At 31.0% G+C, this 22,834-nt stretch overlaps 3 protein-coding genes across 3 annotated transcripts in view; 1 reads left to right on the top strand and 2 right to left on the bottom strand.

The window, feature by feature from the left end:
* The window catches only part of LOC125841724 (3-ketoacyl-CoA synthase 11-like), a 303,969-nt gene that overhangs the window by 168,515 nt on the left and 112,620 nt on the right, over positions 1-22,834 (top strand). The gene's annotated exons all lie outside the window — the stretch shown is intronic.
* On the bottom strand, positions 1,472-5,649 carry LOC125842993 (non-specific lipid-transfer protein 1-like). The gene is made up of 3 exons (XM_049522253.1): positions 5,426-5,649; positions 1,649-1,907; positions 1,472-1,498 (listed from the first exon to the last, which is right to left on the bottom strand). The coding sequence occupies exons 1-3, from the start codon at positions 5,647-5,649 to the stop codon at positions 1,472-1,474; spliced, it is 510 nt and encodes a 169-aa protein (XP_049378210.1).
* On the bottom strand, positions 12,882-13,253 carry LOC125842992 (non-specific lipid-transfer protein 4-like). Its single transcript, XM_049522252.1, has one exon. The coding sequence runs from the start codon at positions 13,251-13,253 to the stop codon at positions 12,882-12,884; it is 372 nt and encodes a 123-aa protein (XP_049378209.1).

Raw genomic sequence — 22,834 nt, 5'->3', positions numbered from 1 at the left:
CAATTAAAGAAATAAAAGACGACATTTTAATATGAATGTCTTTAGGGAATTCACATATTTTTAGTAATGACTATAAGAGTTGTGTTTGATTCTTTTGCTTTTATTGTATGGAGTATCCTCTTGAATATTTTATTCGAGAATATAAATGTAAGATTTTCTAATCTTATTTTGTATTACAAATATAAAATATCTCTATTATTTTCATAAATTTCATGTTCATTTAAATAATATCATATAAATTGAAATGGAAATGAATATTATATATTGTTATTGAGAGAAAAATATTTAATATTAAGGACAAATTTAATCCCACGAGAACAATCTGATGGCACACTTCATCCACCACCAAATCCTTTCACCTCATCACCTATACTACTACTAATTTGTGTATGCATCATAATATTGGAAGAGGAAAAAATTCAATTTTTTGATTAATTTTTCGAAGGACTAGCTAACACATGGATATATTATTGCTGAATTTAATTTATTTCCTTATTCTTTTATTGAAACCATAAAATTTTGTTTTCTTTCAAAATATGTTCAAATAGATGTGTGGTCCAATTATTTTTAAAAGGAAAAGACAAGTCTCGCTTCTTGCCTCAATTTTGCTCGGCTTTCTCCCTCTTTCTCTTTTTGTCTCTCTCTCTCTCNCCCCCCCCCCCCCCCCCCCCCCCGCTTCTATATTTTGTATTTTTACCTCTTTCTCCTTCTGTATTCATTTTTTATTTTTTAAAGTGTTGAGCGATTGTATTTGGTATATTCATATGTATATTTAGGTTCATATAGTCTCAGTGTGTATATTTTGTATTTCTATCTTTCTTTATTTGTATTTATATATTTTTTAATGTGTCAAGCGACTGTATTATTGTATTCATACATGCATTTAGGTTTTATCCTCTGAATCCATCTCCCTCCTCTCTTTTTGTATTTTGTATTATCACCTCTCTCTGTCTTTTTATAAATGGATTTCTATATTATTTTACATTAGATTTTTTATAGTGACATTTTAAGACGTACTATTTATATATTAAATAGATATCCAAGAGGATGGGGTGTTAAAGATATATTTTAGTCAAGTATATCTTTCTCAATTATCAATCTTCCATTAGTCTGTAGTGGGGTTAGTCTAGTACATAGAGGGACTAACTCTAGCTCAATAATTTCCCCTCCAATGTATCTTCTAGTTCATATATTTGACCGGTAGGCGGTAACTATATATTGTGATTAATAATATTTTTTAATGTATTTCTTAATATGTACATTTTATCGTAATAAAGAACTTAAGATTTATTATTCGAATTCATATAAACAATTATTAATTTGATCCTCATATCTGAACCTCGTCACATAAAATAGAATCGATGAAGTTATAACTACTGAAAGATGAGAGCTTATGTTATATTTTGTTTTTTCCAAGTTTGAATTCATACCTCCAAATAACAAAATACATAATTGATTGATCTACCAATCATTATTGATCGACGTAACAGTGTGATATCTGTGACACAATACAAGGATCAAATTAAAGACAATCACGAAACCGTAGTAGTACTAATTAATAGATAGATTATGTCCCAATTTTATGATTAGAGACAACATAACTCTTATTCTCATTTATATTGTATGCATAATTCATCCTTCATCTCACCTTTGAGCAATCAACTTTAGGGCTAATCTTGAAGGGAATATTTTTCACCCCACATTTTCCTGGGAGGGCAGCAGCATTCTTAAAATCGATACCACTAACACTTGAGGCAGCCATTTTCAAGCACGAGCAAACGCCTTGGCGGTCCGCCGTCGTTTTGGCGATACCGTAGAGGGACTTGATCCCTCTACAACAAGCCGGTGGCACCTTGCCACCGTTCACTACGTAGCTAAGGCACGGGATTAGGCCGTTGAACACCGAGCTGCATGTGATTGCCGCATCAACGCAAGGTGATGCTACAATTACTATGTAAATTAGGAACAAAAGAGAAAGGGGCTTAACAAGCTTTTTTGAGATAGCCATGAATAAACACAAAAATGAGTGGATAAAATTTTAGGTCTCACAAGGAAATTAATGAAACTCTTCGCAGTCTTGTTCAAAGGTGATGGACGATTATATATAGGAGTGAAGATTATTGTTTTGATACCATATTATTTGTTTTATTATATGCAAAAAAAATTATTTAGTATTAGTAGAGTTTAACTAGTAGTGGCCTAGTGGGTACGTTGACTATGTCCATTCTTTTTTTCTTTTTAAAATTGGGGCAGGGAAGGGAAAATGGGGAGGAGTTTACACAAATCAAACCTTCACCAATAAAGTGAGAGTTCAGTCAACCAACTAAACTATTCTATTCTTTTTACTCTCCTTTGTTTCATTTTACTTGGCATTGCAAATATTTGAAGCATTGACCAAAATAAGTTATTTTAAAATCAATTCACCAAACTAATACACTTTTTAAATTTTTTACAAAAGTAGTATAAACGTACTTCATGGTAACGTTTTAGGTTATTTTTATTTTAAAAATTCAACGGACAAAAACTAACGGAGCTGACGACGTTAAATGAATAAACGTTACTGTGAGTAATGTTTTAGGTGTAAAACGTTACTCACAATAACGTTTATTGAGAATCCAATCACGTCAACCCTGCAAATGGAGAATCAAATCCTGCAAATTTAAAACGTTACTCACAGTAACGTTTTAGGTGTAAAACGTTACTATTTTACTAAGAATCCAATCACGAGTCTTCGACTCCTGTAAATTTAGAATAAATCATGCAAATTTAGCTATAAAATGTTACTCATATTATGTTAAGTTTTTACTATAGCTTTAAAATTATTTTTTTAATTTATTAATATTATTTTAAAAAATCTCTTAATAATATGATAAACTTGACTTATTTAATTCATACCTGATGAAGTTTTGTGAATATTATTATAACAATGGGCAACACAAGTAAAAGTTTTGTTGAATATTGTTGGAATATGCAAAACATTCCTTACAGCAACATTTATTTTATATTCACATGTGGTCAGTTTAAAAAATGGAGGAATATGACTTTAACAGAGTGTTGTAATTGACAGTCACGTTTTTTAGGTAAAGTAACGTTTTATAGCTAAATTTGCAGGAGTCGAAGACCCGTGATTGGATTCTTAGTAAAATAGTAACGTTTTAAATTTGCAGGATTTGATTCTGCATTTGCAGGGTTGAAGTGATTGGATTCTCAATAAACGTTATCGTGAGTAACGTTTTACACCTAAAATGTTACTCACAGTAACGTTGATTCATTTAACGTCGTCAACTCCGTCAGTTTTTGTCCGTTGAATTTTTAAAATAAAAATAACCAAAAACGTTACCATGAAGTACGTTTATACTACTTTTGTAAAAAATTTTAAAAGCGTATTAGTTTGGTGAATTGGTTTAAAATAGCTTATTTTGGTCAAAACTTCCAAATATTTATTAGAGATCAACATGGGTTGTGGTGCAGTGGTGAGACTGTTCAACTCTTAACCAGAGGTTTTGGGTTCGAGCCCTATGTACGAATAAAATCATGTTGGGAGTTGCAGTGCACTATCCGAATTTAGTCGGGACGGGCTCCGGACAACAAGGGATGGCAATGGGGTGGTGTGGGGCGGGTTGAGCTTAACCCGCAAAATTTTTAATCCGCCCCGTATGACAACCTTTTTCATTTTCGCCCCGCATGAACCTGTCCCACATAATTTTTTTAGTATTTTCTTTTTTCTAGTTAAGTTTGATACAAAAAATAAAATTCATAAAAATAAATTCATTTTTTTATTAAGTTGTATTAATGTAATAGATAATGACTTAAAAAATTATTTTTAGAGGTCAATTGAGAAACATGTAAGAAATCGTAATATTTTTTATTGAACCATTTTCATTTAATATCTTCAATATTTTAGTAGCTTTAAAGATATTATATTACTATAAATAATGTTCTATCACTCTTATAACATGTAAAAAGTTAAAATTAAGTTTGAACCCGCATAAAATCACATATACACGCAACCCGCCCCGCCCCACATTAGTTTAGAAAAAAAAACACTTCAACCCACCCCGCACAACCTCAAATTCATCCTGCCCCGCATAGTCTTAAACCCACTCCGCTCTGCATCCGTCCTGCCCCATTGCTGTACCTACGGATAATGGGTGAAAAACCAAACATTTATTAGAAATTTATTTTTTTGAACTAATCTTATTAATTATGTTGTAAAAATATAAATTTGACTATTAATATTTTACATAATTAATTAATGATAAGAATAGTATGAAGTAAATAATAAATCTCTCTTGATCATTTGCTAAAAAATACATAATAAATAAAATAAATGTTGAATTTTAAAGGAGTGCATTTTGAATATAACTAAGCATTATCGCACGGGTGTAATATTTTTCTCCTCCAATAAGAAGTTTCTAAAAGTATTTAATTAACTTAATTTCTTGCACTACTTAGTGCTGCATTTTTTTTTATGGTGGCAGTGGCACTATGCTTTCACCTACCAACTCAGGTTGAAAATCAACACGTCAATCATTTTAATAAACTCAAAATTAGCTTTTAATTCCCAGCTCCCCCAGCTAATTATTCACAATTAAAATCCATACATAGCAATGATGAAATTTTTCTGATAGGATATTACATAGCTTGCTTTTGAGTTTGTCAAATAACTCAATGGTAGAAACTATGACAATTGGCAAGCACCATCGGTGGCGGATCTAGAACTTTTAATAAGGAAATTCAAAATCTGAAGAAGTAAATGTTGACACCCAATTTTTGACCTCCACAATGTATATTAATCATCGAGCTTCTTCAATTTCTAACGATTTAAAATATTTAGTTTTATAAAAATTTCAGAAATAAAATAAAATAAACATAGTTTGCAAGTTATTTTAAACAATTTTGTCACTTCTTTAATATATATATATATATATGTTTTATATAGTTATGTATATAATTAATGCATTTTATGAGTATTCAAAAATCATCTCGAAAAGATTTTATATTTTAAAAATACTTTATTAGCAAGGGTCATAATTTTGAATTAATAAATTTTATGAAATCCAAAATACTTTCAAGTTATTTTTAGAGTAATATTATCATTTTAATAATTTTAATAATTTTAAATAATAAATATGTATTGTTTTACAATCACGCTACCTTATAAACATTTGAAAACCTTCAAAATATTTTACATTGTAGTTAAAATATTTTTTAGTTTAAGCTATAGTTATAATTTCAAGTTAACTAGTTTGTAATTAAATTAATTATTTTGTAATATAATTAATTATTATGTTTTATTAAGATTGAGAAGCTCGTTAATTAATTAATGTTAATTCGTCTAATTTAAATTTTAACCGAATTTACTAATTAAATTTAAATCGGCTAATTTCTTAACCCCACATGGCAAGTTGATCCTATTACCAACCTAAACCCAATTCCAAAACAATTTTGGGCCCAATTTCCTCCGGCCCATTCCAACAATAGTAATACAATGCTATCCTCAACATTCAGCAAGTCCAATTTCCCGACCCTACCCGTCCACAATTCCATACCAAAGACTACCTGGCCCAAACCCGTTCCAATACAACAACAGTCAGCAGCTGCAACCCCTGCGTCTTCTTCTTTTTTCACGAAACCAGACGATCCCATCTCGTCCAAACACAGCGGAAATCGCGGAAAACCCAGAAACGTGATCATCTGCAAAACCCATAACCCTAGCAGCCTAATTGATCACCTCACGTCCCATCCCCCCCCCCCCCTTGCGCGGAAGTCGCAGGCCTGCACAACAGCCCTCTGTTGCTTCGAAAAGAGAAGAAAAAATTCAAATTTTTGTTTGAATTTTTCAACGGATTTCCCCCCCAAACGCCCCAACTTCCCCTATAAATAATCATTTACATTCAAGTGATTGGGGGGAGAAGAAACAAGTTTGGAAATTGGATTTTGACACGTTTTTGAGTTTGGTTTTGAAGCAATAGTCACTTCTACACTAAAAATAAATAAATTATATCTAGTCTTTTGATTCTAAGTTCCGAAAAGATCGCCGCTCGAATTTTCTTAGCTTGACTTTAGTAGTCGAAGAGAGTGGGGGAATCGTTCTTCTCGTCGTCCTAGTTCGCTGCTCCAAAAGAGGTAATCTCTTCCCATTTTTAGTTGTTTCATATTTCCCTGTTAGTGTTCAATTTCCCAGAATACTTATTATGCTGCTTTCTATAGTTTGTCGTTTTAGTTTTCGAGTATGTATAGTTTTATCAGTTGTTTAATGTCTTGACGTTGTTATCTGCTTAGCTCTTAGCTAGACATATTTGCAATAAAATGATGTGTTCATTTAGCTCGACCTCTCTGTTTTAATGTATTGTCTTTTTTAAAAAAAAATGTCTCAAATTGTAAGCTTATTGGTTTTTTTTTTTGTTTCATTCATTGTGATTTAGGTATGAGCATAGTCTTTGCTCACTTGGGTTGTTAGTTCCTTATGAGTTATAACCATTGAACTAGTAATGTTGTTGGTGTTTGTGCGCTAGGATTCTTTCTATCCTTATTTACAAATAGCGTAATTAAGGTTTTGCTCGTTACTTTCACAAATATGCCAGATTCTGATGCCGTTGTTTTGGTTGATGCTACCTTCGTGTTTTTAGTTAGTAGTTTACAATATTTACTGACTTGTTTGATGCCGGATTATCAACCTTGTCTCTTACTTAGTTCTGTTGCCTTCATTTAAAGTATTTAAGAGCCTGAATTTATGTGTCGGATAATTTGATAAGATTTGATAATAAAGAATAGTTTCACACTCCTTTCCTTCCCACTTTACATATAAACATTGATACTTCCGTTTAAAGTATAACACATCATGCACCTGCAATATATTTTTCTTACTGCCAATACAATAATTGTTGCTATTACAATCTTATCAATTTTATGTTTCATAGAAAAGATGAGATATGTGGATGTAATTAGTTTTCCCTCTTCTCTGTTTGAATACTCATATTCATTAGTTTAATATTTGTGATATGTAGTTAATGAGCATGTTTTGGTTGTAGTGTGGTAGTTATATATAAATTTATCTATTTCATATCATGGTCAATTATGTGTGTATACTCAAGAACAAATACCTCTATGCTTAGATATATTATTGAGGGACCTTTAGCAAGTATTTTCATCGGTTATTAACTAAATATCATACTCCAGGGATGGATGACAGTTGGTGTTATGTTTTATCTTTTTTTTTAACATATCACGTAAAACTTCACTATCAATATCCTACATTCCTAGGAATTCATGATAAAATTTATTAAAAGATTAGAAGGAAGAAAGTGTTATGCTAGAGATTTCATTTTAAATAAATGATTACAATATGTTAGAGCATTTTTTTTAAATAATAATAATAATAATAAAAAATGCACAACAACCATCTTTAGGTTTTTTTTTTTTTGAATAAATGTGATTGTATGAGACTGAAGTATTGTTATCTTTCGGTTTTAAATGACAAAAGCTAAAGTTCTTATTTGAGCTCCTAAATAAGAATGTATTCCTCTCCTTGAAGTTATTTTCCAGATCTTTGAATAAAATGCTTTAACATGCCTCTAACCATTCCCTTGTTTTAAACATACGGTTAAAATATAGCATTAATCGGCAACTAAGGTCTTTTGAATCAGGCTTGATAATAGTCTTTAGAATTTTTTTCTTGTCTTAATTAAACTAGCTTTCACATTGTGCAAAAAAAAAAAATTCTTTTCGTGATTTCTGTTAGACTTAGCATTGTTCTTAAATTTGAGATAAAACATGGCTGCTTGAAATTCTCTTTTCTTTTTAGTGATCAATGATTTAAGTTCTATCTTGTTGTGATCTTATATGATAAATTATTTGTTATCGATTTACCGAAGCATATGGTTTGTTAATTCCCTTTTTCCTTTATACCATGCATATGATATCGAGTCCACCGGACTCCAATCCTGCCCTCCTTGCATCTCTTTTGTTTGTTGGGATGAACCCAACAACTCTCTGAGTCAATCCCCACGCCAAATGTCACGAAAGGGAAGTATCAACATAGCTTTCGGAAGCTTTCTCAAAACAGTACGCAGATACACAAGTCTCAGAAAGCTGAAAACAAGCTGAGATACAACCTTTATACATTGATATACATCGGTATACATTCATACACAGATCAAAAAGTGTGAAAATGCAGGTCTGAGGCGAAATACAGGTGTTCGGAAGCAAGAGATACATGAAAAGAGATGATATACATGCTCATATACACTAATATACAGCCTGTGTATACAAAAAGGGGATTGGTTTAAAGGCCAAAGTTTTCAGCAAAATTGGCCCAAAAAGGGGGCCCAAATTCATTTCTCCTTTACCTTTAATTTATTTAATTGATTTTAATTATTGTTTTTTTTTTTTTTTTATCATTAACTCTAACTTTAGAATTGTTAATTAACTTAATTAAATTCCCCAAAAGATGAGTTATATTCTTTGTGTTGGTTTAATTTTAATACATTTCATGTTTTGTGTTCATTTATTTTAGTAGTTAAGTATATTGGTCAAAATTTTATATCTTCAATTAAAGTTAAACTTTTGTACTTAAAAAGAGATGTTCTTTAATGCTTTTTGCTTAATCATATTTTACTCATGTTAAAGTTGTTTTAAGTTAAAGTATTTTTCATCAAATAAATTTTAAAAAATGTTAGCCAAAACCTTTTCAATTAATTAAAAATAGTGATACTTACTTAATCATTTTCTCAAAAGGTTTAGTCAATTAATTCAAAATGATATTCATGCTTTAATTTATTAAATTGGTTTAAATTATTATTTCAAAATGAATCATAAATTCTAATTAATCTAATTCTATTAATATTCTAATCACTTGATTTTCGAGTCAAATGTTCCATTTTGGATCCCTTTCTCTAAAAAATAGAATAATATAAAATGCGTAATTTATTTAATTATTTTCTCAAAGTTAATCAAATATTGTAAGTTATTATTTTTTTTATATTAAATCGTTATTTTCCTAAAAATAGTCAAATATATTTTAGTCAAGTCGCAGGTCAACCGCATGTTAGCGGACACTTCGAATGCTTAAACCCTTCTCGAAGTGTAAATTGAACCCCGAACCCTCTTTGGTATTTTCAAATGATTTTTTTTTTCTGTTTAAATATTTGAAAATTATAAGTTATCTTAATTTCTTTAAAAAATTAAGTGGCGACTCTTTCTAAGTATTTTTCCCAAAATATTTTATACTTAGAACATTTCAAAAGTGATTTTTCTATAGATAGGAAAATTGCAGCATAACAGTCAACTACGAACTAATTAAAGGGGGTTCGAAATCTACTATATATACATAAAAAATAATTTTAATCATGTATAAATAGTAATATTTTCTTGTGAAGAGCGTTCGAATGAACCTCTGACAGTATGCTGGTTCCGCCTTACTGCACGGTAATTGACATATATATGACTGATAATTATAAATTATGACATTATTCTTTTTCTTTCAAGTTATAACAATAAAAAAAACTCAGGTTCTAACATTTTATTAAAATAAAAAAATGATTTAAAATAACAGTAAAAATCATTTTGTTTGAAAAATAGATAAGGTAAAAAACGGATATTTATTAGTAATTAATTTGAATACATTAATGATAATTAGTATGTGCCATAAAACTAGGAGATTCATAAAAAATGAAATATTTGTTTTCTTTTTTTAATTCAATGCAGTTAAATTTCGTTCAAAACATTTTTTTTTCTTTTGTTCAAACGGATCTCTCTCTTCTCAATTTTTTCTGTAATTAGTCGTCACTCTCAACTAGTTCCAATTCGTTTTTATTCAATAATTTTTGTTTACTTGTAATGGACGGCTTCTTAATAATATTAATAGAGCATGGTGATAGATGGGATCATTCAGGTTAGTGTTCTTTTTGCGATTTTTTATTTATAGTGTTATACTAATCAAACATAAAAATAAAAATAAAAAAAATTAAAAACACTGATATTGGAAAGAAAATTTTCAGATTTTGTTTGTGCATAATGTAATTTAATATTTGATATGAACATTCTTTTTTGGAAATTACATAAAATTTGTTTGAAATTGGTATAGATTTTGATATGAAATTTTTTTAATTTAAGGTTTCTGGTAAAAAAAAATTAAATAAAATTTATTTGTAAATGGTTTACTGGTTATACCATTTTTGTACGATTTTGAAATTATATTGGAATGAATTTCGTATAGTGTTTACCTAATAAAGGACAAGTAATTGTTAAAATTTGTATTATTTTTGTATTATATTGACATGATTCTGCTGTGAAAAAATTACGACTTATGGGATGAAATAGTTATAATGTTAGCATGAAATATGTATGAAAAGTGTGACTAAAAATGTATGAAATGTGTATACTCCATTCTGGCGTTTTTTTAAATGAATAATGTTATATTTTGGTACTCCATTATTATTTGGTATGTTTGATGATGTGTAAGAGATAATTATGGTAGATTCTTTATTTATATAATTTAATAATAAAAATAAAATTATAAAAGACTAATTATTTAATAAAGTAGAAATAAATTGTTTATAAATAAAAAGTGAGTTGTTATAACCCGCAATTAAACATTATAAGCAATAATATTTTAAAAATAGATTTAAAATCCGTAATATTTCCCCTTAAATATATATGTGGTGTGATTTTTCCTGCTTAGCAAATAGCGAATATAAGGAAATTGAGCGAAATCAAAATTTAAGACTTATGTGCTCTAACTGTTAATATTTTTAAGTTATTCAAATCTAAATTAATTAACGTATACATATTCAATTTTTTAAAAATAAATTTAAAATTTAAAATAAAACTACTAAATTCTGTTGAATTCATAATCAACATTCTTGGAATATGAAGGCGAAAGAACAAGAACTATAATAAGTACTGAAAGGGGAGGATAAACTTTGAAGGGTCCAAGAAAATTATTTTCCACTTTGGGTGTATTTGACACATGGCTCCAATTTTTTCATTTTGATGCATCAAATTTTTTTTTTACAAAATAAAATAAATGATTTTCTTAAAAAATATAAAATTCATAACTAACATTCTAAATTTATTCCCATCCAACACTCTGAACCCCTTCCCTTTAAACATTCCACACCCCGCCCCATAGATTCTGGAACCTAATGATGGATATGAAACAAATTAAAGAAGTAACCAAAATAATGTGTCAAAATAAATTTGACAAACTACATATAGCTCACTAATTTAGTGCGCTATATAAGTTTTAACAATGGATCAGATTTATTTGATTGTTATGGCCAATTGACTTATGTAGTCCATTAAACTAATGTGCTATATGGAAAAAATATTAGTCCTTCAGGTTTAAATTTTAATGATTGTTATGGTCAATTGACTGATGTAGCGGATTAAATTAGTGAGTGGAGAAAATATTTGTCCTTGAATTGAAACGAGAATGGAGGGACATCCAAGTTGTAACACATAGCTAATTTCTAAGAACAAGACAGACCAATGCCTTTATTTAAAGTGTCGCACAGAGTCTTAGTGAAAGTTTAAGTCCGTGACATCTTGGTGGCTATTCTTAATTCTACGCAATCCAATATGGTTTCTACATATTAATGATAATTGTGACCATCAAACATATTGATCTAGTACTCTAGATTCTTGAATATTCCAAAAATATCCCAAGAGGAAAATATAAAATGCTATGAGGTGGTAATTCTATCACTTGAGTTTTATCTATGGAGTATAAAAATGTGTGTAGGATGTTTATTGATTTGGAGTTATACAAGAGATTGGGGTGGATCCTTTGTTGGGGTGTTAATGTCTATGTTGCTCAAACTCTCCAAAAATATTGTTGCACTCATGTTAAATCCTCCACTACTTTGGAAGGATCCGACACACACTCATATTCTGTTGACATTTATGAAGAGTCCAAGCAACAAATTAACGTTGGAAGTTGAGCATTTCCCTTTTTGCGAGGATTGCTTGACAATATGTATATTTGGGGTTAAGGCAAGTCTCCCCTTTTGTTGTGCTTTTACATGATTTATAAATACATCGCCGGGATCACAATTCTAGAAATTTTAAAAAATAAATAAATTGTTTGGTCTTGTAAGACGATACATGATGTGGAAACAAATAGGGTGAAACAAAACTTTACCCTAGTATTTGAGTTGGAGAATTGAATTGGATGGCCTAAGACCAAAACCTCAAAGATGAATTGGCTTCCCTGAGTCTTAAGTGAAATGTTTAATTTATGATTAATGCAGATCAACTTGGTTCCAGTTACACGTCAAGGTTGACGTAAGTTCAGTACACCGAAAATGATTTTTAGTGACAATTAATTGACAACAATAACTTAATTGCCATTAAATATATTTTTTCTAGGCAATTAACACTCTTTGTAAGTGTTGCTGATTCCTAAAGCCTATAGCAACCTTCGATTGAATTATTCCTAAGTACTTATAATGTTATTAGGTAAAGGTTGGTAGGGAAATAAAGTGGAATCAGAGCAAAAATGGCCATTACTTTTCCAAGCAAAATTGCATAAAGGGACGCTCTTTTTCCCAGATAACCAAAACTGACTAGTCGGTGGGCTTTGAGCGACTTACCCAAATATATGAGCCAATCATCTTCACAGGTCAGTATCAAACAAATTAAACGAGGAGTTATTCTCCATTTTGAATAATCAATTAATTCTCACATGTTCAGATAACTAGAGTGACATAAAGAGATCAAATCCATCAAGAAGTGGTACTATATATATTCATCAAAATAGATAGAACTCCAATACATTCATTGCCACTTCAACCAAATTATTCAAGCATAAACATAAAAGTAGCTAGTGCTCTTCAGGAGTCAGGACTAGAGAACTGAGAGCACATATTACATAAAATTTACTGGACTTGAGAACAGTCAATGTCGGGGCTAATCTTGTAAGGAACAGTGACACCACATTTGCTAAGAAGTGTAGCAGCCTTGCTAGTATCAATACTGTTGCCAAGACTTGCTGCCCCTGATTTCAGGCAGGAACATACCCCCTGTCGGTCCGTAGTGGTGCTGGCTGCTGTGTAGAGGGACTGAATCCCGCTGCAGCAGCCAGCTGGGGCCGCTGACTTGTTGCTACCTCCCATGAGGTAGCTGAGGCAGGGCATTAACTTAGAGTACACTGTGTTGCATGAGATTGCAGCTTCTGCTTGGGGTGAAATGATCACTATGCATAGGAGGAAACAAAATGCTGAAATTTTTTGCATTTGGGAGAAAGCCATTTGTATTTTGATAATTAAATGATGATTTTTTCTAAACTGGATTGGATTTGGGATGATGCTTAAGCAATGTTCTAAAGAGTGATTATATAGACAACGTTTTAGTGGAGTAGGTGAGTCCATTTTGTATTTGTGAAGTGGGAAAACTATATGTTTTAGTTATCAAAAATTAAAAATAACTTGACATTCTCAACTATGTATTGGTAAAATTGACAGTCTGCTAATTAATTTCACTTCTGTTTTTAGTAGTTTATCCCCATTTTTTTCTTCCTTTGAGACTGCGCAAATGCGATAACTTCTTTACAAAATGTATTTTGAATTAAATACTTCTACAAATTGTTATACTTACACAAGCACTTCAATTTAAGTTTGATACGGTTTGAGTTTCCACAAGTATTCAATTTCGTACTCAGGGCTCAAACACAAAATTTCTAATTAAATCCTACCACAATCCCTATTGCACTCTTGAGTTGTGTAAAGGATTGAGTAGCTGAAATACATCATGATGGTGCCTCACTTACTAGGCATCCATTATTTACAATATCCCTCCACTAATTTAGTGGACTGTATTGAGGTGTCACTCATACATTTACCCAAACCAATTGTGCAATTTAGGAAAAAAGATTGAGTTGATTTATGGAGCTTCAACCAAAGCTTATAGCACCACCTGGGCATTTTTGAGTTGAATAGAAGTGTTGAATAATTCTTGTTGGAGATCTAATGAGAGAGGTAGGTAAACCAATATTTATATTGGTTTGATGAACTCTAAGCTTCATTTTTTTTATTAAAATCCAACTAATTTGGATTTACACCGCATAAGATCTATTTGGGAAAAACACTTTCTATCAAGGATTTTTTCATATTCAGGACTCAAAACTGAGACCTCTCATTAAGGATGGGCATAGGTGATCTTGAGCTCAACTCGTCAATGTCCGTGACCCCTTTAATATAACACTACAACAACTAAAGAATTTTTCGTCAATGTTCGTGACCACATAATCACATTTCAAGTAAAGGGATACGTACTGCGAGACTCGAGCATAGTTAAGCATATCAGGATCAATCACACACAGAATTCTTTCAACCAGACTCCTCTTTAATAGTTCCCATGCTTCTGCAACTACCTTTCTGCTCCCAGCATCTGTAGATTGCCCTTTACTACTCAAAGCTTTATTAACAGTTCAAGCTTCTGAGCATCCTGTAAAGAAAAAAAAAGGAACCTTCTTCCCTGGATAGTAGAAAGCTTTCTGAGCTATTGTTGGAAGGATCCAAGGGACTAATCTCTAAATCAAATATGCTCTGTTAACAAAGCTTATTTAACTTATGGTTTAAAGAGTTACCTACCATCATCTGAGCAATGACAAGAAGAAATTCAGAACAATCGTGATCTTAATGTTTCTAGTCTCATATATTAATTAGTGGATCTTACAATAGATGCATTCATCATACTATCAAGCACAATAAATAAAAGAAGTGAAGGAAAACTGTTATTCACGTTGCAATTTTTTGCCGAAAGACATCACTTAACCAGTTAATGATGTGCGACTTCCATAGTCTTAATAGATTTAGATATATAGCACTGCAAGAGTTACAAGTTGGATGTTCAATTAATATAGTAGCTAAGAGTATGCTGGTTTTGCAATTAGGATTAGAAGCCTTAAGTAATCTTCAAAGTACATAAAGTAAACTTGTGAAGCAGAATCATAAGTTGCTTACTTTCATATACTTTCAACATATAAACAAATTTAACAGAAAACTAGAACTAATGACTGCTAATACAGTAATTCCTCTACCAAAATGCAATGTAGGGCCTCGCAACCTTCCCATATCCAATGGCCTTCTTGTAAACTGGTTTGAATTACAAGTTGATCAATCGGCAAAAACGAACCATAAACACCAAATTTTGGCCCCAAATTCTCAGCAGAAACAGCTCCTTCAAAATATTTGATATAATCGCCCAAAACAGTTTGAATCTTAGCATCAATGTCTATATGAGAATCATCATATATTTCTCCTCCTTCAACTTCGTCTTCTTCCTCCATACTTCCTTTGCTCACAAAATATCCCAACTGATTTTACCCCTACATTAATGTGTCATACTGAGAAAGTCCTCCAAGTAAGTAAAGCTAGAGATATGTGTCATGTTTTGTGCCTGCCCTTGTTAGGTGGACTAGACATACAAATACTCTATAGTGACAATAAGCATAAGAAGTAATGGAAGTGAAGGAAAGCAGTAGACGCTAGATAGAATTATAAAGGTGTAACAACAGAATAAGATGCTAAATACTACATTTAATGTAAACCTTCAAAAGGTCAGATAGCGGTGCTGATGACTGGAGAGCCCTGAAAAGTTTCCATTTCCACATTAGAATGACAAACAAGTACTTGAGATTGTGTGCTTCAAGACAAAACAAGTTTCGACATTAGCTTACCTGTGATTAGAGTTATCAAGCACAACTGTAACCACTCCAGAACAGAATTTCTGGAACAATACCTGCAATAGAGGGGTGAAAATATTGAATCCTGGTGGAACATTTTATAAATAGGAACAAAACTACATATTCCCAGTTACACTGCAATACTCGGATATGGTTTTGGTTATATTCACTGAATTTGGGTTTGCCGCTACTAGTTACAAACCATGGATAGCAGTTACAGAGTCTGGTTGACAATTTCGACAACAATTGTTTATATTGCACATCGTTCATTCACATTTTGTTCTAAAAGTGTTCATGAAAACTACAATACAACTTTAACTGCATAACCTGGAAAAGAACAATTGGTGCCCATGCGACGACTGAATTTGTTATTTCAGTTCTCCTTACAACTCAGATTCACTAATGAAACGGAACAATTCGAAACTCAAAACCAATATCCACACAAACCAAGGTGCAACAAGATAGATACAGAATACTGATTTCTTTATCTAGGAAAGCAAAAGGAATTTAAAGTTAGCATCGTGAAAGAATAACAAAATACGATCCATCGCTCACATTAACAAAATAATAAGTCATTTTGTACTCCTTGTGATCTATTTTAATGAAGTTCTGAAATTGTTTGTTAGATAATGATAAATGAATTTGTGGCTCGACATCCAACCCTTCGCACCTGAAATAGATTTATATAAATAGCATTGCAAGAATTACAAGTTCGATATTCAATTAATATAGTAGCTTGATCTTAGCTTCTTTTATGTAATCTTCAAGGTACATAATACATAAAGTAAACTTGTGAAACGGAATCAATTGCTTATTTTCATAAACTTTCACCATATAAAAGAGTAGGGGAAATATACCTAGTTAAATTATAAAATTGAAGATACATGAGATATACGTTCGGTAGATCCATGGGACTCATGCCACCGTGTCTTAGGACTTACTCCCCGCCCTGTACTGCGTAAAATGTCTTGCCTCATGCCCCTGCCTTTTAAAAGCAATCTCAATCATTATCTTCATTCAACTCCTAGTTACACTTCAAAGGATGACAACCTTCTAGCCTACCTCTTGGTTGTTATCGTTCAACTAAATCTAGACACGTGCGCTGCATGTATATCCATATTATGATATAGACATATATTATTCAAAAGTAGTAAATTATTAATCTTTCTTGACCATAACTTTTTAAAAACTTTTATAAAAATTTATAAATGTGTTGAAAAATTTTTAATCGCCCAACATTTCTAGCATCCCTATGAAAGAAATCTTTTTGCCTAACTTTATCTCTAATATATTCTCCGACTATTCACACCATTGATAAACAAAACCGCATGCCCATTAACATTATTTGTCAATTTATATTACAGGTGTTTGATTAGATACATAAACTAAGAGAAAAAAAATTGAGTTGAAATCATCGCATAAAGAGGTAAATGAATGATTATATTAGTAAAATGTTATTAATATAATATATAAATTTGATTATGCTACTACTAACTCCAACATCATATTTATCATTATGAGTTGTTATTTTTATTCTACTTCTTCCTTCTTTTTTATTGGTTTGATCATTATTGAAATTCATGTTTTGTTGTAAAAGTAAGTATTTGAGATTTTCCAACAACGCCAAGCACAAGAAACAATGGAAGTGAAGGGAAGAAGTTGTTCATGATTTGTGGCTTCCGTAGTCTTAATCTTGTCTAGAGCTGCTATGAGAAGAGTCAGAAACAAATCTAATTCTCTATTTAACAATTTCTTTAGGATTGGTTTCCAGTGATCATATGCAGTATGAATGTCAAGGTCAGAGCATTCCCTGAGTCCCCTGGCAAATTTGAGGAATCGATCATCTGCACAAAAATGATCCTAGAACAGACATGAGAAGGACCGGATGCAAACAAATTGAAAATAGGAAGAACATGAATGAACAACCTAGTGGCTGAAAGGGAGGGTCACAATATCAGGCCTAAAACCAGGTCCAGACCTTCAAGTCAATGAAGGTTCTTGAGGCAGTAAAACCGGAAGAAATTGGGAACAATACAGTATGATCTACTTCTGGAAAAACAGATTCAAGTGATCCACAAACAAGTACATGAGATTGTGTGCTTCAAGACAACAAGTTTCGACATTATAGCTTACCTGTGATTCAAATTGTCAATGAGAACCATAACCACTCCAGAGCAGAATTTCTAGAATCATACTCACATTGCTATACTTGGATACAGGTTTGATCATCTTCACTGAATTTTGGTACAAATCAGTTACAGAGTCTGATTGACAATTTCTATTACAAGTGTTTATGTTGCAAATCTTTCATTCACATTTTGTTATAAAAGTATTCATGCCTCTATAGCTGAATAACCTTGAAACACAGATATCTATAAGACTACAACTAGTCTGAATTCTTCACTAATGAAACAGAACAATTCAATACTCAACCAATATCCACACAAAAATTGTCTTCTTATCATCAGTTGAAGCTGTAACAAGATGGATACAACATACTGATTTCTTTAAGCAGGGGAATGTAAAGTTAGCATTGAAAAAGAGTAACAAAATAAGATCCATCCCTCACATTAACCATATAAGTCATTTTCACTCCTCATGATCTATTTTAATGAAGCTCCGAAATTGTTTGTTAGATTATTACAAATTACAAAGGAATTTGTGGCTTGAGATCCAACCCTTAACACCAAAATAGATTTAGATAAATAGCATTGGAAGACTTAGAAGTTGGATATTTAATTAAGGGAAAAAGGATAAATATACCCCGAACTATCATAAATGGTATACAAATACCCTCCGTCATACNGAAGCCTTAAGTAATCTTCAAAGTACATAAAGTAAACTTGTGAAGCAGAATCATTAGTTGCTTATTTTTATATACTTTCAACATATAAACAAATTTAACAGAAAACAAGAACTGGTTTATACAGTAATTACTCTACCAAAATGCAATGTAGGGCCTCGCAACCTTCCCATATCCAATGGCCTTCTTGTAAACTGGTTTGCTCATCATGCCACATTCTGCTTCAGACTGTTGCTTTACTCCATACTTGTTCGCCTGCTGTTCTCTCTCTATAGGAGCAGAATCCTTGATTCCTCTATCTCTCCTTGTCGATTTCCCTTCACCCTTGCTTCTACTGGACTTATTTTTTTCAGTATGAATCACCTTCGACTTCTTCTGTTTTCTCAATTTCCTGTCTAAAGCATTGGCATCACTTTCACTCAAGTCATTACCTAAATAGTCTTGTTCCCTCGATTTTCTTTTCTTCACAGAAACTTCCCTTCCGTTATGTTCTTTTACATCAATTGAAGTACCCTTAGCACCACGATTTTGAAAGTTACTTTGGATGAGAGATTGGTAGAGGGCATGTAGAGCACTTATGGTATCGTCCTCACTAATGTCACAAAAGTTCATGCCAGGAAGCCAGTCTAACATAGTGCAGACCCAACTCTGAGACAGTTGATGGGGTTTTGTACCATACGAGAGAAGCCTCCGCTTCCGACATGTACAACATCGAATCCAATCTCCTTGTATAATGAAAGGAGCAACTGGTGACTCATTTCCAGAAGTCGTCAGTTCCGGGCAGTGTGTCTTATCAGAAGCAGTGTGTAAATCACTACTTTTCAGGGCAGCAGCAGTATTATCAGAAGAACGAAACTTAATCCTAATCCTAATGGGTTTGTGAGAAGAAGAAGGGAGTTTTTGAGATATCTGTGGTTGAATTACAAGTTGATCAATCGGCAAAAAGGAACCATAAACACCATATTTTGTCCCCAAATTCTCAACAGAAACAGCTCCTTCAAAATCTTTGATATAATCGCCCAAAACACTTTGAATCTTAGCATCAATGTCTATATGAGAATCATCATAATCTCCTTCAACTTGGCGTTCTTCCTTTGGAATTTTCAGATCACTATAACTGTAAACTAAATCATCATATATTTCTCCTTCTTCAATTTCGTGTTCTTCCGCCATCGTAATTTCCTACTCCTATGCTCACACTTTCTAAATTTCTTTGCAAAGCTCACAAACAAAGCTAATCAATATAGGAAAAACCTCCTGATTAATTTGGTAACTTATTATGACTAACTAATAAAATAGACAGTTTCTAAATTTCTTTGCAAAGTTCACAAACAAAACTAATCAATATAGGAAAAACCTCCTGATTAATTTGGTAACTTATTATGACTAACTAATAAAATAGACAGTTTCTAAATTTCTTTGCAAAGTTAACAAAACAAAATCCGTTTGATTATAACTAATAAGGATTAGTAGTCCTAAGCCGAATCAATATAGGAAAAACCTCCTGATTAATTTGGTAACTTATTTAATAATGTAGACACGTTAATTTTGTAATTAAAAATCAATTTGGTAACTTATTACCGACTAACTAAATAACTAATAAAATAGACACGTTAATTTTGTAATTAAAAATTAATTTGATAACTTATTACCGACTAACTAAATAACTAATTCATTGGGCATCATATTTAGTTCTTCTCATATTATTATTACTAGGGAATTTGGCCGCGCTTCGCGCGATCTTTGAAGTAATTATTAAAGAACTATTTTATTCAATCAATTATATACGTTCTCTCTATGCCCAAACGTAATATCATTACTTTATTTTTTAATTATATATTAATTATGAAGATCGTTTTGAGATGACAATTGAAATGAAACTTAACAAATTTAACACCTATAATTTATTAAATGGGGGATTTACATTCTTAATCAATATGTCAAGATATATTTTGTTAGTAATTTTTTTGTTTGGTTTATATTGCACTGAACAGGTATCTAACAATAGATTTTGATGTCACTTTGTACATTTTATTGGAATATCAATGAATTTGAATCTTTATATTACAACATATACTTTGGTGTACCTTTTTTTTTTAGAAAATGGTCAAATGCCTCCCTAATCTATATTCGAATTTTCAACTACACACTTTAAGTTCATGGGGGTCCTATCACCCCCTTAAGCTGTTTAAAATTGAAATTATTACCTCCCTAAATGCTTACCTGACAAAGTGAGTGTATATCATTCTCTTTGAGAGAGTGGAGATCAAAAATAAATATTAGATTTTTATTTTTAATGTTTCTTTTCATAATTTTTATTTTTTCCTCTTTTTTCTTAATTATTCTTATCTCACTGATAATTTGTTTTCTTCTTCCTAACAACTGGCCGCCATTAAATTTCATCACCCCTCACCATCTTGAAACAATTGTCTTCACTCTTAACTATGTCAATTGATGCACCACAAATCGTATATAGCAATTTCATCCATCACTCTCCACAATCAAGAACTATGCACCAAAAATTTTCCAAATCAAAGCAAAATTCAAGCTTGAATATGCTTAATATAGTGACACTCAACTAATTTTCTTTAATAAATTGTAATACTAAGGAAATTTCTAATCCTATATTTAATACCCAACAAATCTATGGAATAAAATTTCAACTGATTTTAACAACGGATCAAATTCCTGCAAATCTGAAAATGCAGTGCCATTTCTTCATCTTCTTCATCCCATTGCTTTGAATAATTGATGCAAAGTCATCTTAAAACTTTTTTAAATCACACTAAATTTTAGATATAAGCTTTTCTCGACGTTTCAATTTTTTTGATATATTACCCATTCAAAATCGTACTCGTTTGTGGCAAATCGAATTTGAACCCAAGCCTTTTGAACCAACTTCAATGGAGGTTTCAAGGTGATGGTTCACATTTTAAACCCATGAGCTTCAGTTTTTTGCCATATGGAACTCTTCAAAACATTAGCGAAAGTTGCTCCCAATCAAAAAAATAGATCTAAAAAATTCATATGAAAGCTCTTTGGTGTTCATGGAGTTCCAAAGCTCAAATCTAAAAATTGTAGCCATGAACTTAGTCAAACACTCAAACTTAGTGTTTTTAGCTTGAAAAATTAGCACCCAACAATGTCAGCAACTAATTTCAAATTTGAAGATCCAAAATACATTCATATACTTTGATGTTATAACCTTCAAGTAGAATTAAAACAATAAATAAAAAAGAAGAAAGAATTTTTTTTTAAAAAAGTTAATAATATTCCACGTGTCAAACGCGTGAGTTTCACCCATCAACATATAAGTGGTTGTGGTATTATAAGGGTGTAATAATTTCAGTTTTAAAGAGTTCAGGAGGGTAATAGGACCCTCGTAAAATTGAAGTGTGTAGTTGGAAATTCGCATATAGATTAGGGGGACATTTAACCATTTTCTCTCTTTTTTTTGAGTATCTAAGAATTATGTTGTGAAGTAATTGAAAAATACTAATGAAATACATCAACACGTCCTATTATTATTTTCATATTGATATGATAAAACTCCTTTAAATATTTCATTTTTCAATCGTTCTTGTTCCTTTTTCAAATATACAATTTATATTTGTATGATTTTTGCATAAATCATGTCTATTGGTATTTTAGATTCTTTAGTTGTATTTATATCAATAGATAATTGTTATGTTACACTCGTCAAATATGATTTTTCAAAAAGTACTTTAAAAACGTTACGCTACTGATTATTAAGTTTCAATATATTCAACCTCAAATGAGGACATGATTTTTTTTTGAATTATTAGCTCACTTACTATATTTTTATCTATATCTTTTATATGAAATATAGAGATAAATAGATTCATATTAACTATGTAAAAATATTTGATAGATAATAAACATCTTCGCATATTATAGAGAATAATAAAATTGAAGGTTAATTAAATTGAATACTCTGATAATATGCTTTAATTTCAAATATAATCCTTACATTTTCAAATCAAATGATTACACATCTTTCTACACGAAATTAATACATAGACACCCCACGTGAGATATATATTCACAACTAAGTATATTAAAATATAATTTAAAAATTAATCATAAATTTTTTATGTACTAAATTTTGTGATTTTATTTTTATCATACATTAAAAATCGAGTCAACTTATTTCGTCATCTGTATTCATTTTTTATTTAAATTTTTCAAAAGATACATATTTAACAAATATAAATTAATTTATCAAATGCATGAATAAATATTTTTGGCATAAATATTTATCCTATTTTTAAATTTCATAAAAAAAAAAATAAATAAATAAATATATATATATATATATATAT

Source organism: Solanum stenotomum, chromosome 10 (genome assembly GCF_019186545.1).
Source record: "Solanum stenotomum isolate F172 chromosome 10, ASM1918654v1, whole genome shotgun sequence".
NCBI lineage: Eukaryota > Viridiplantae > Streptophyta > Magnoliopsida > Solanales > Solanaceae > Solanum > Solanum stenotomum.
The sequence above is the reverse complement of the archived record's forward strand: the minus strand, read 5'-3'. Positions and strand labels throughout refer to the sequence as shown.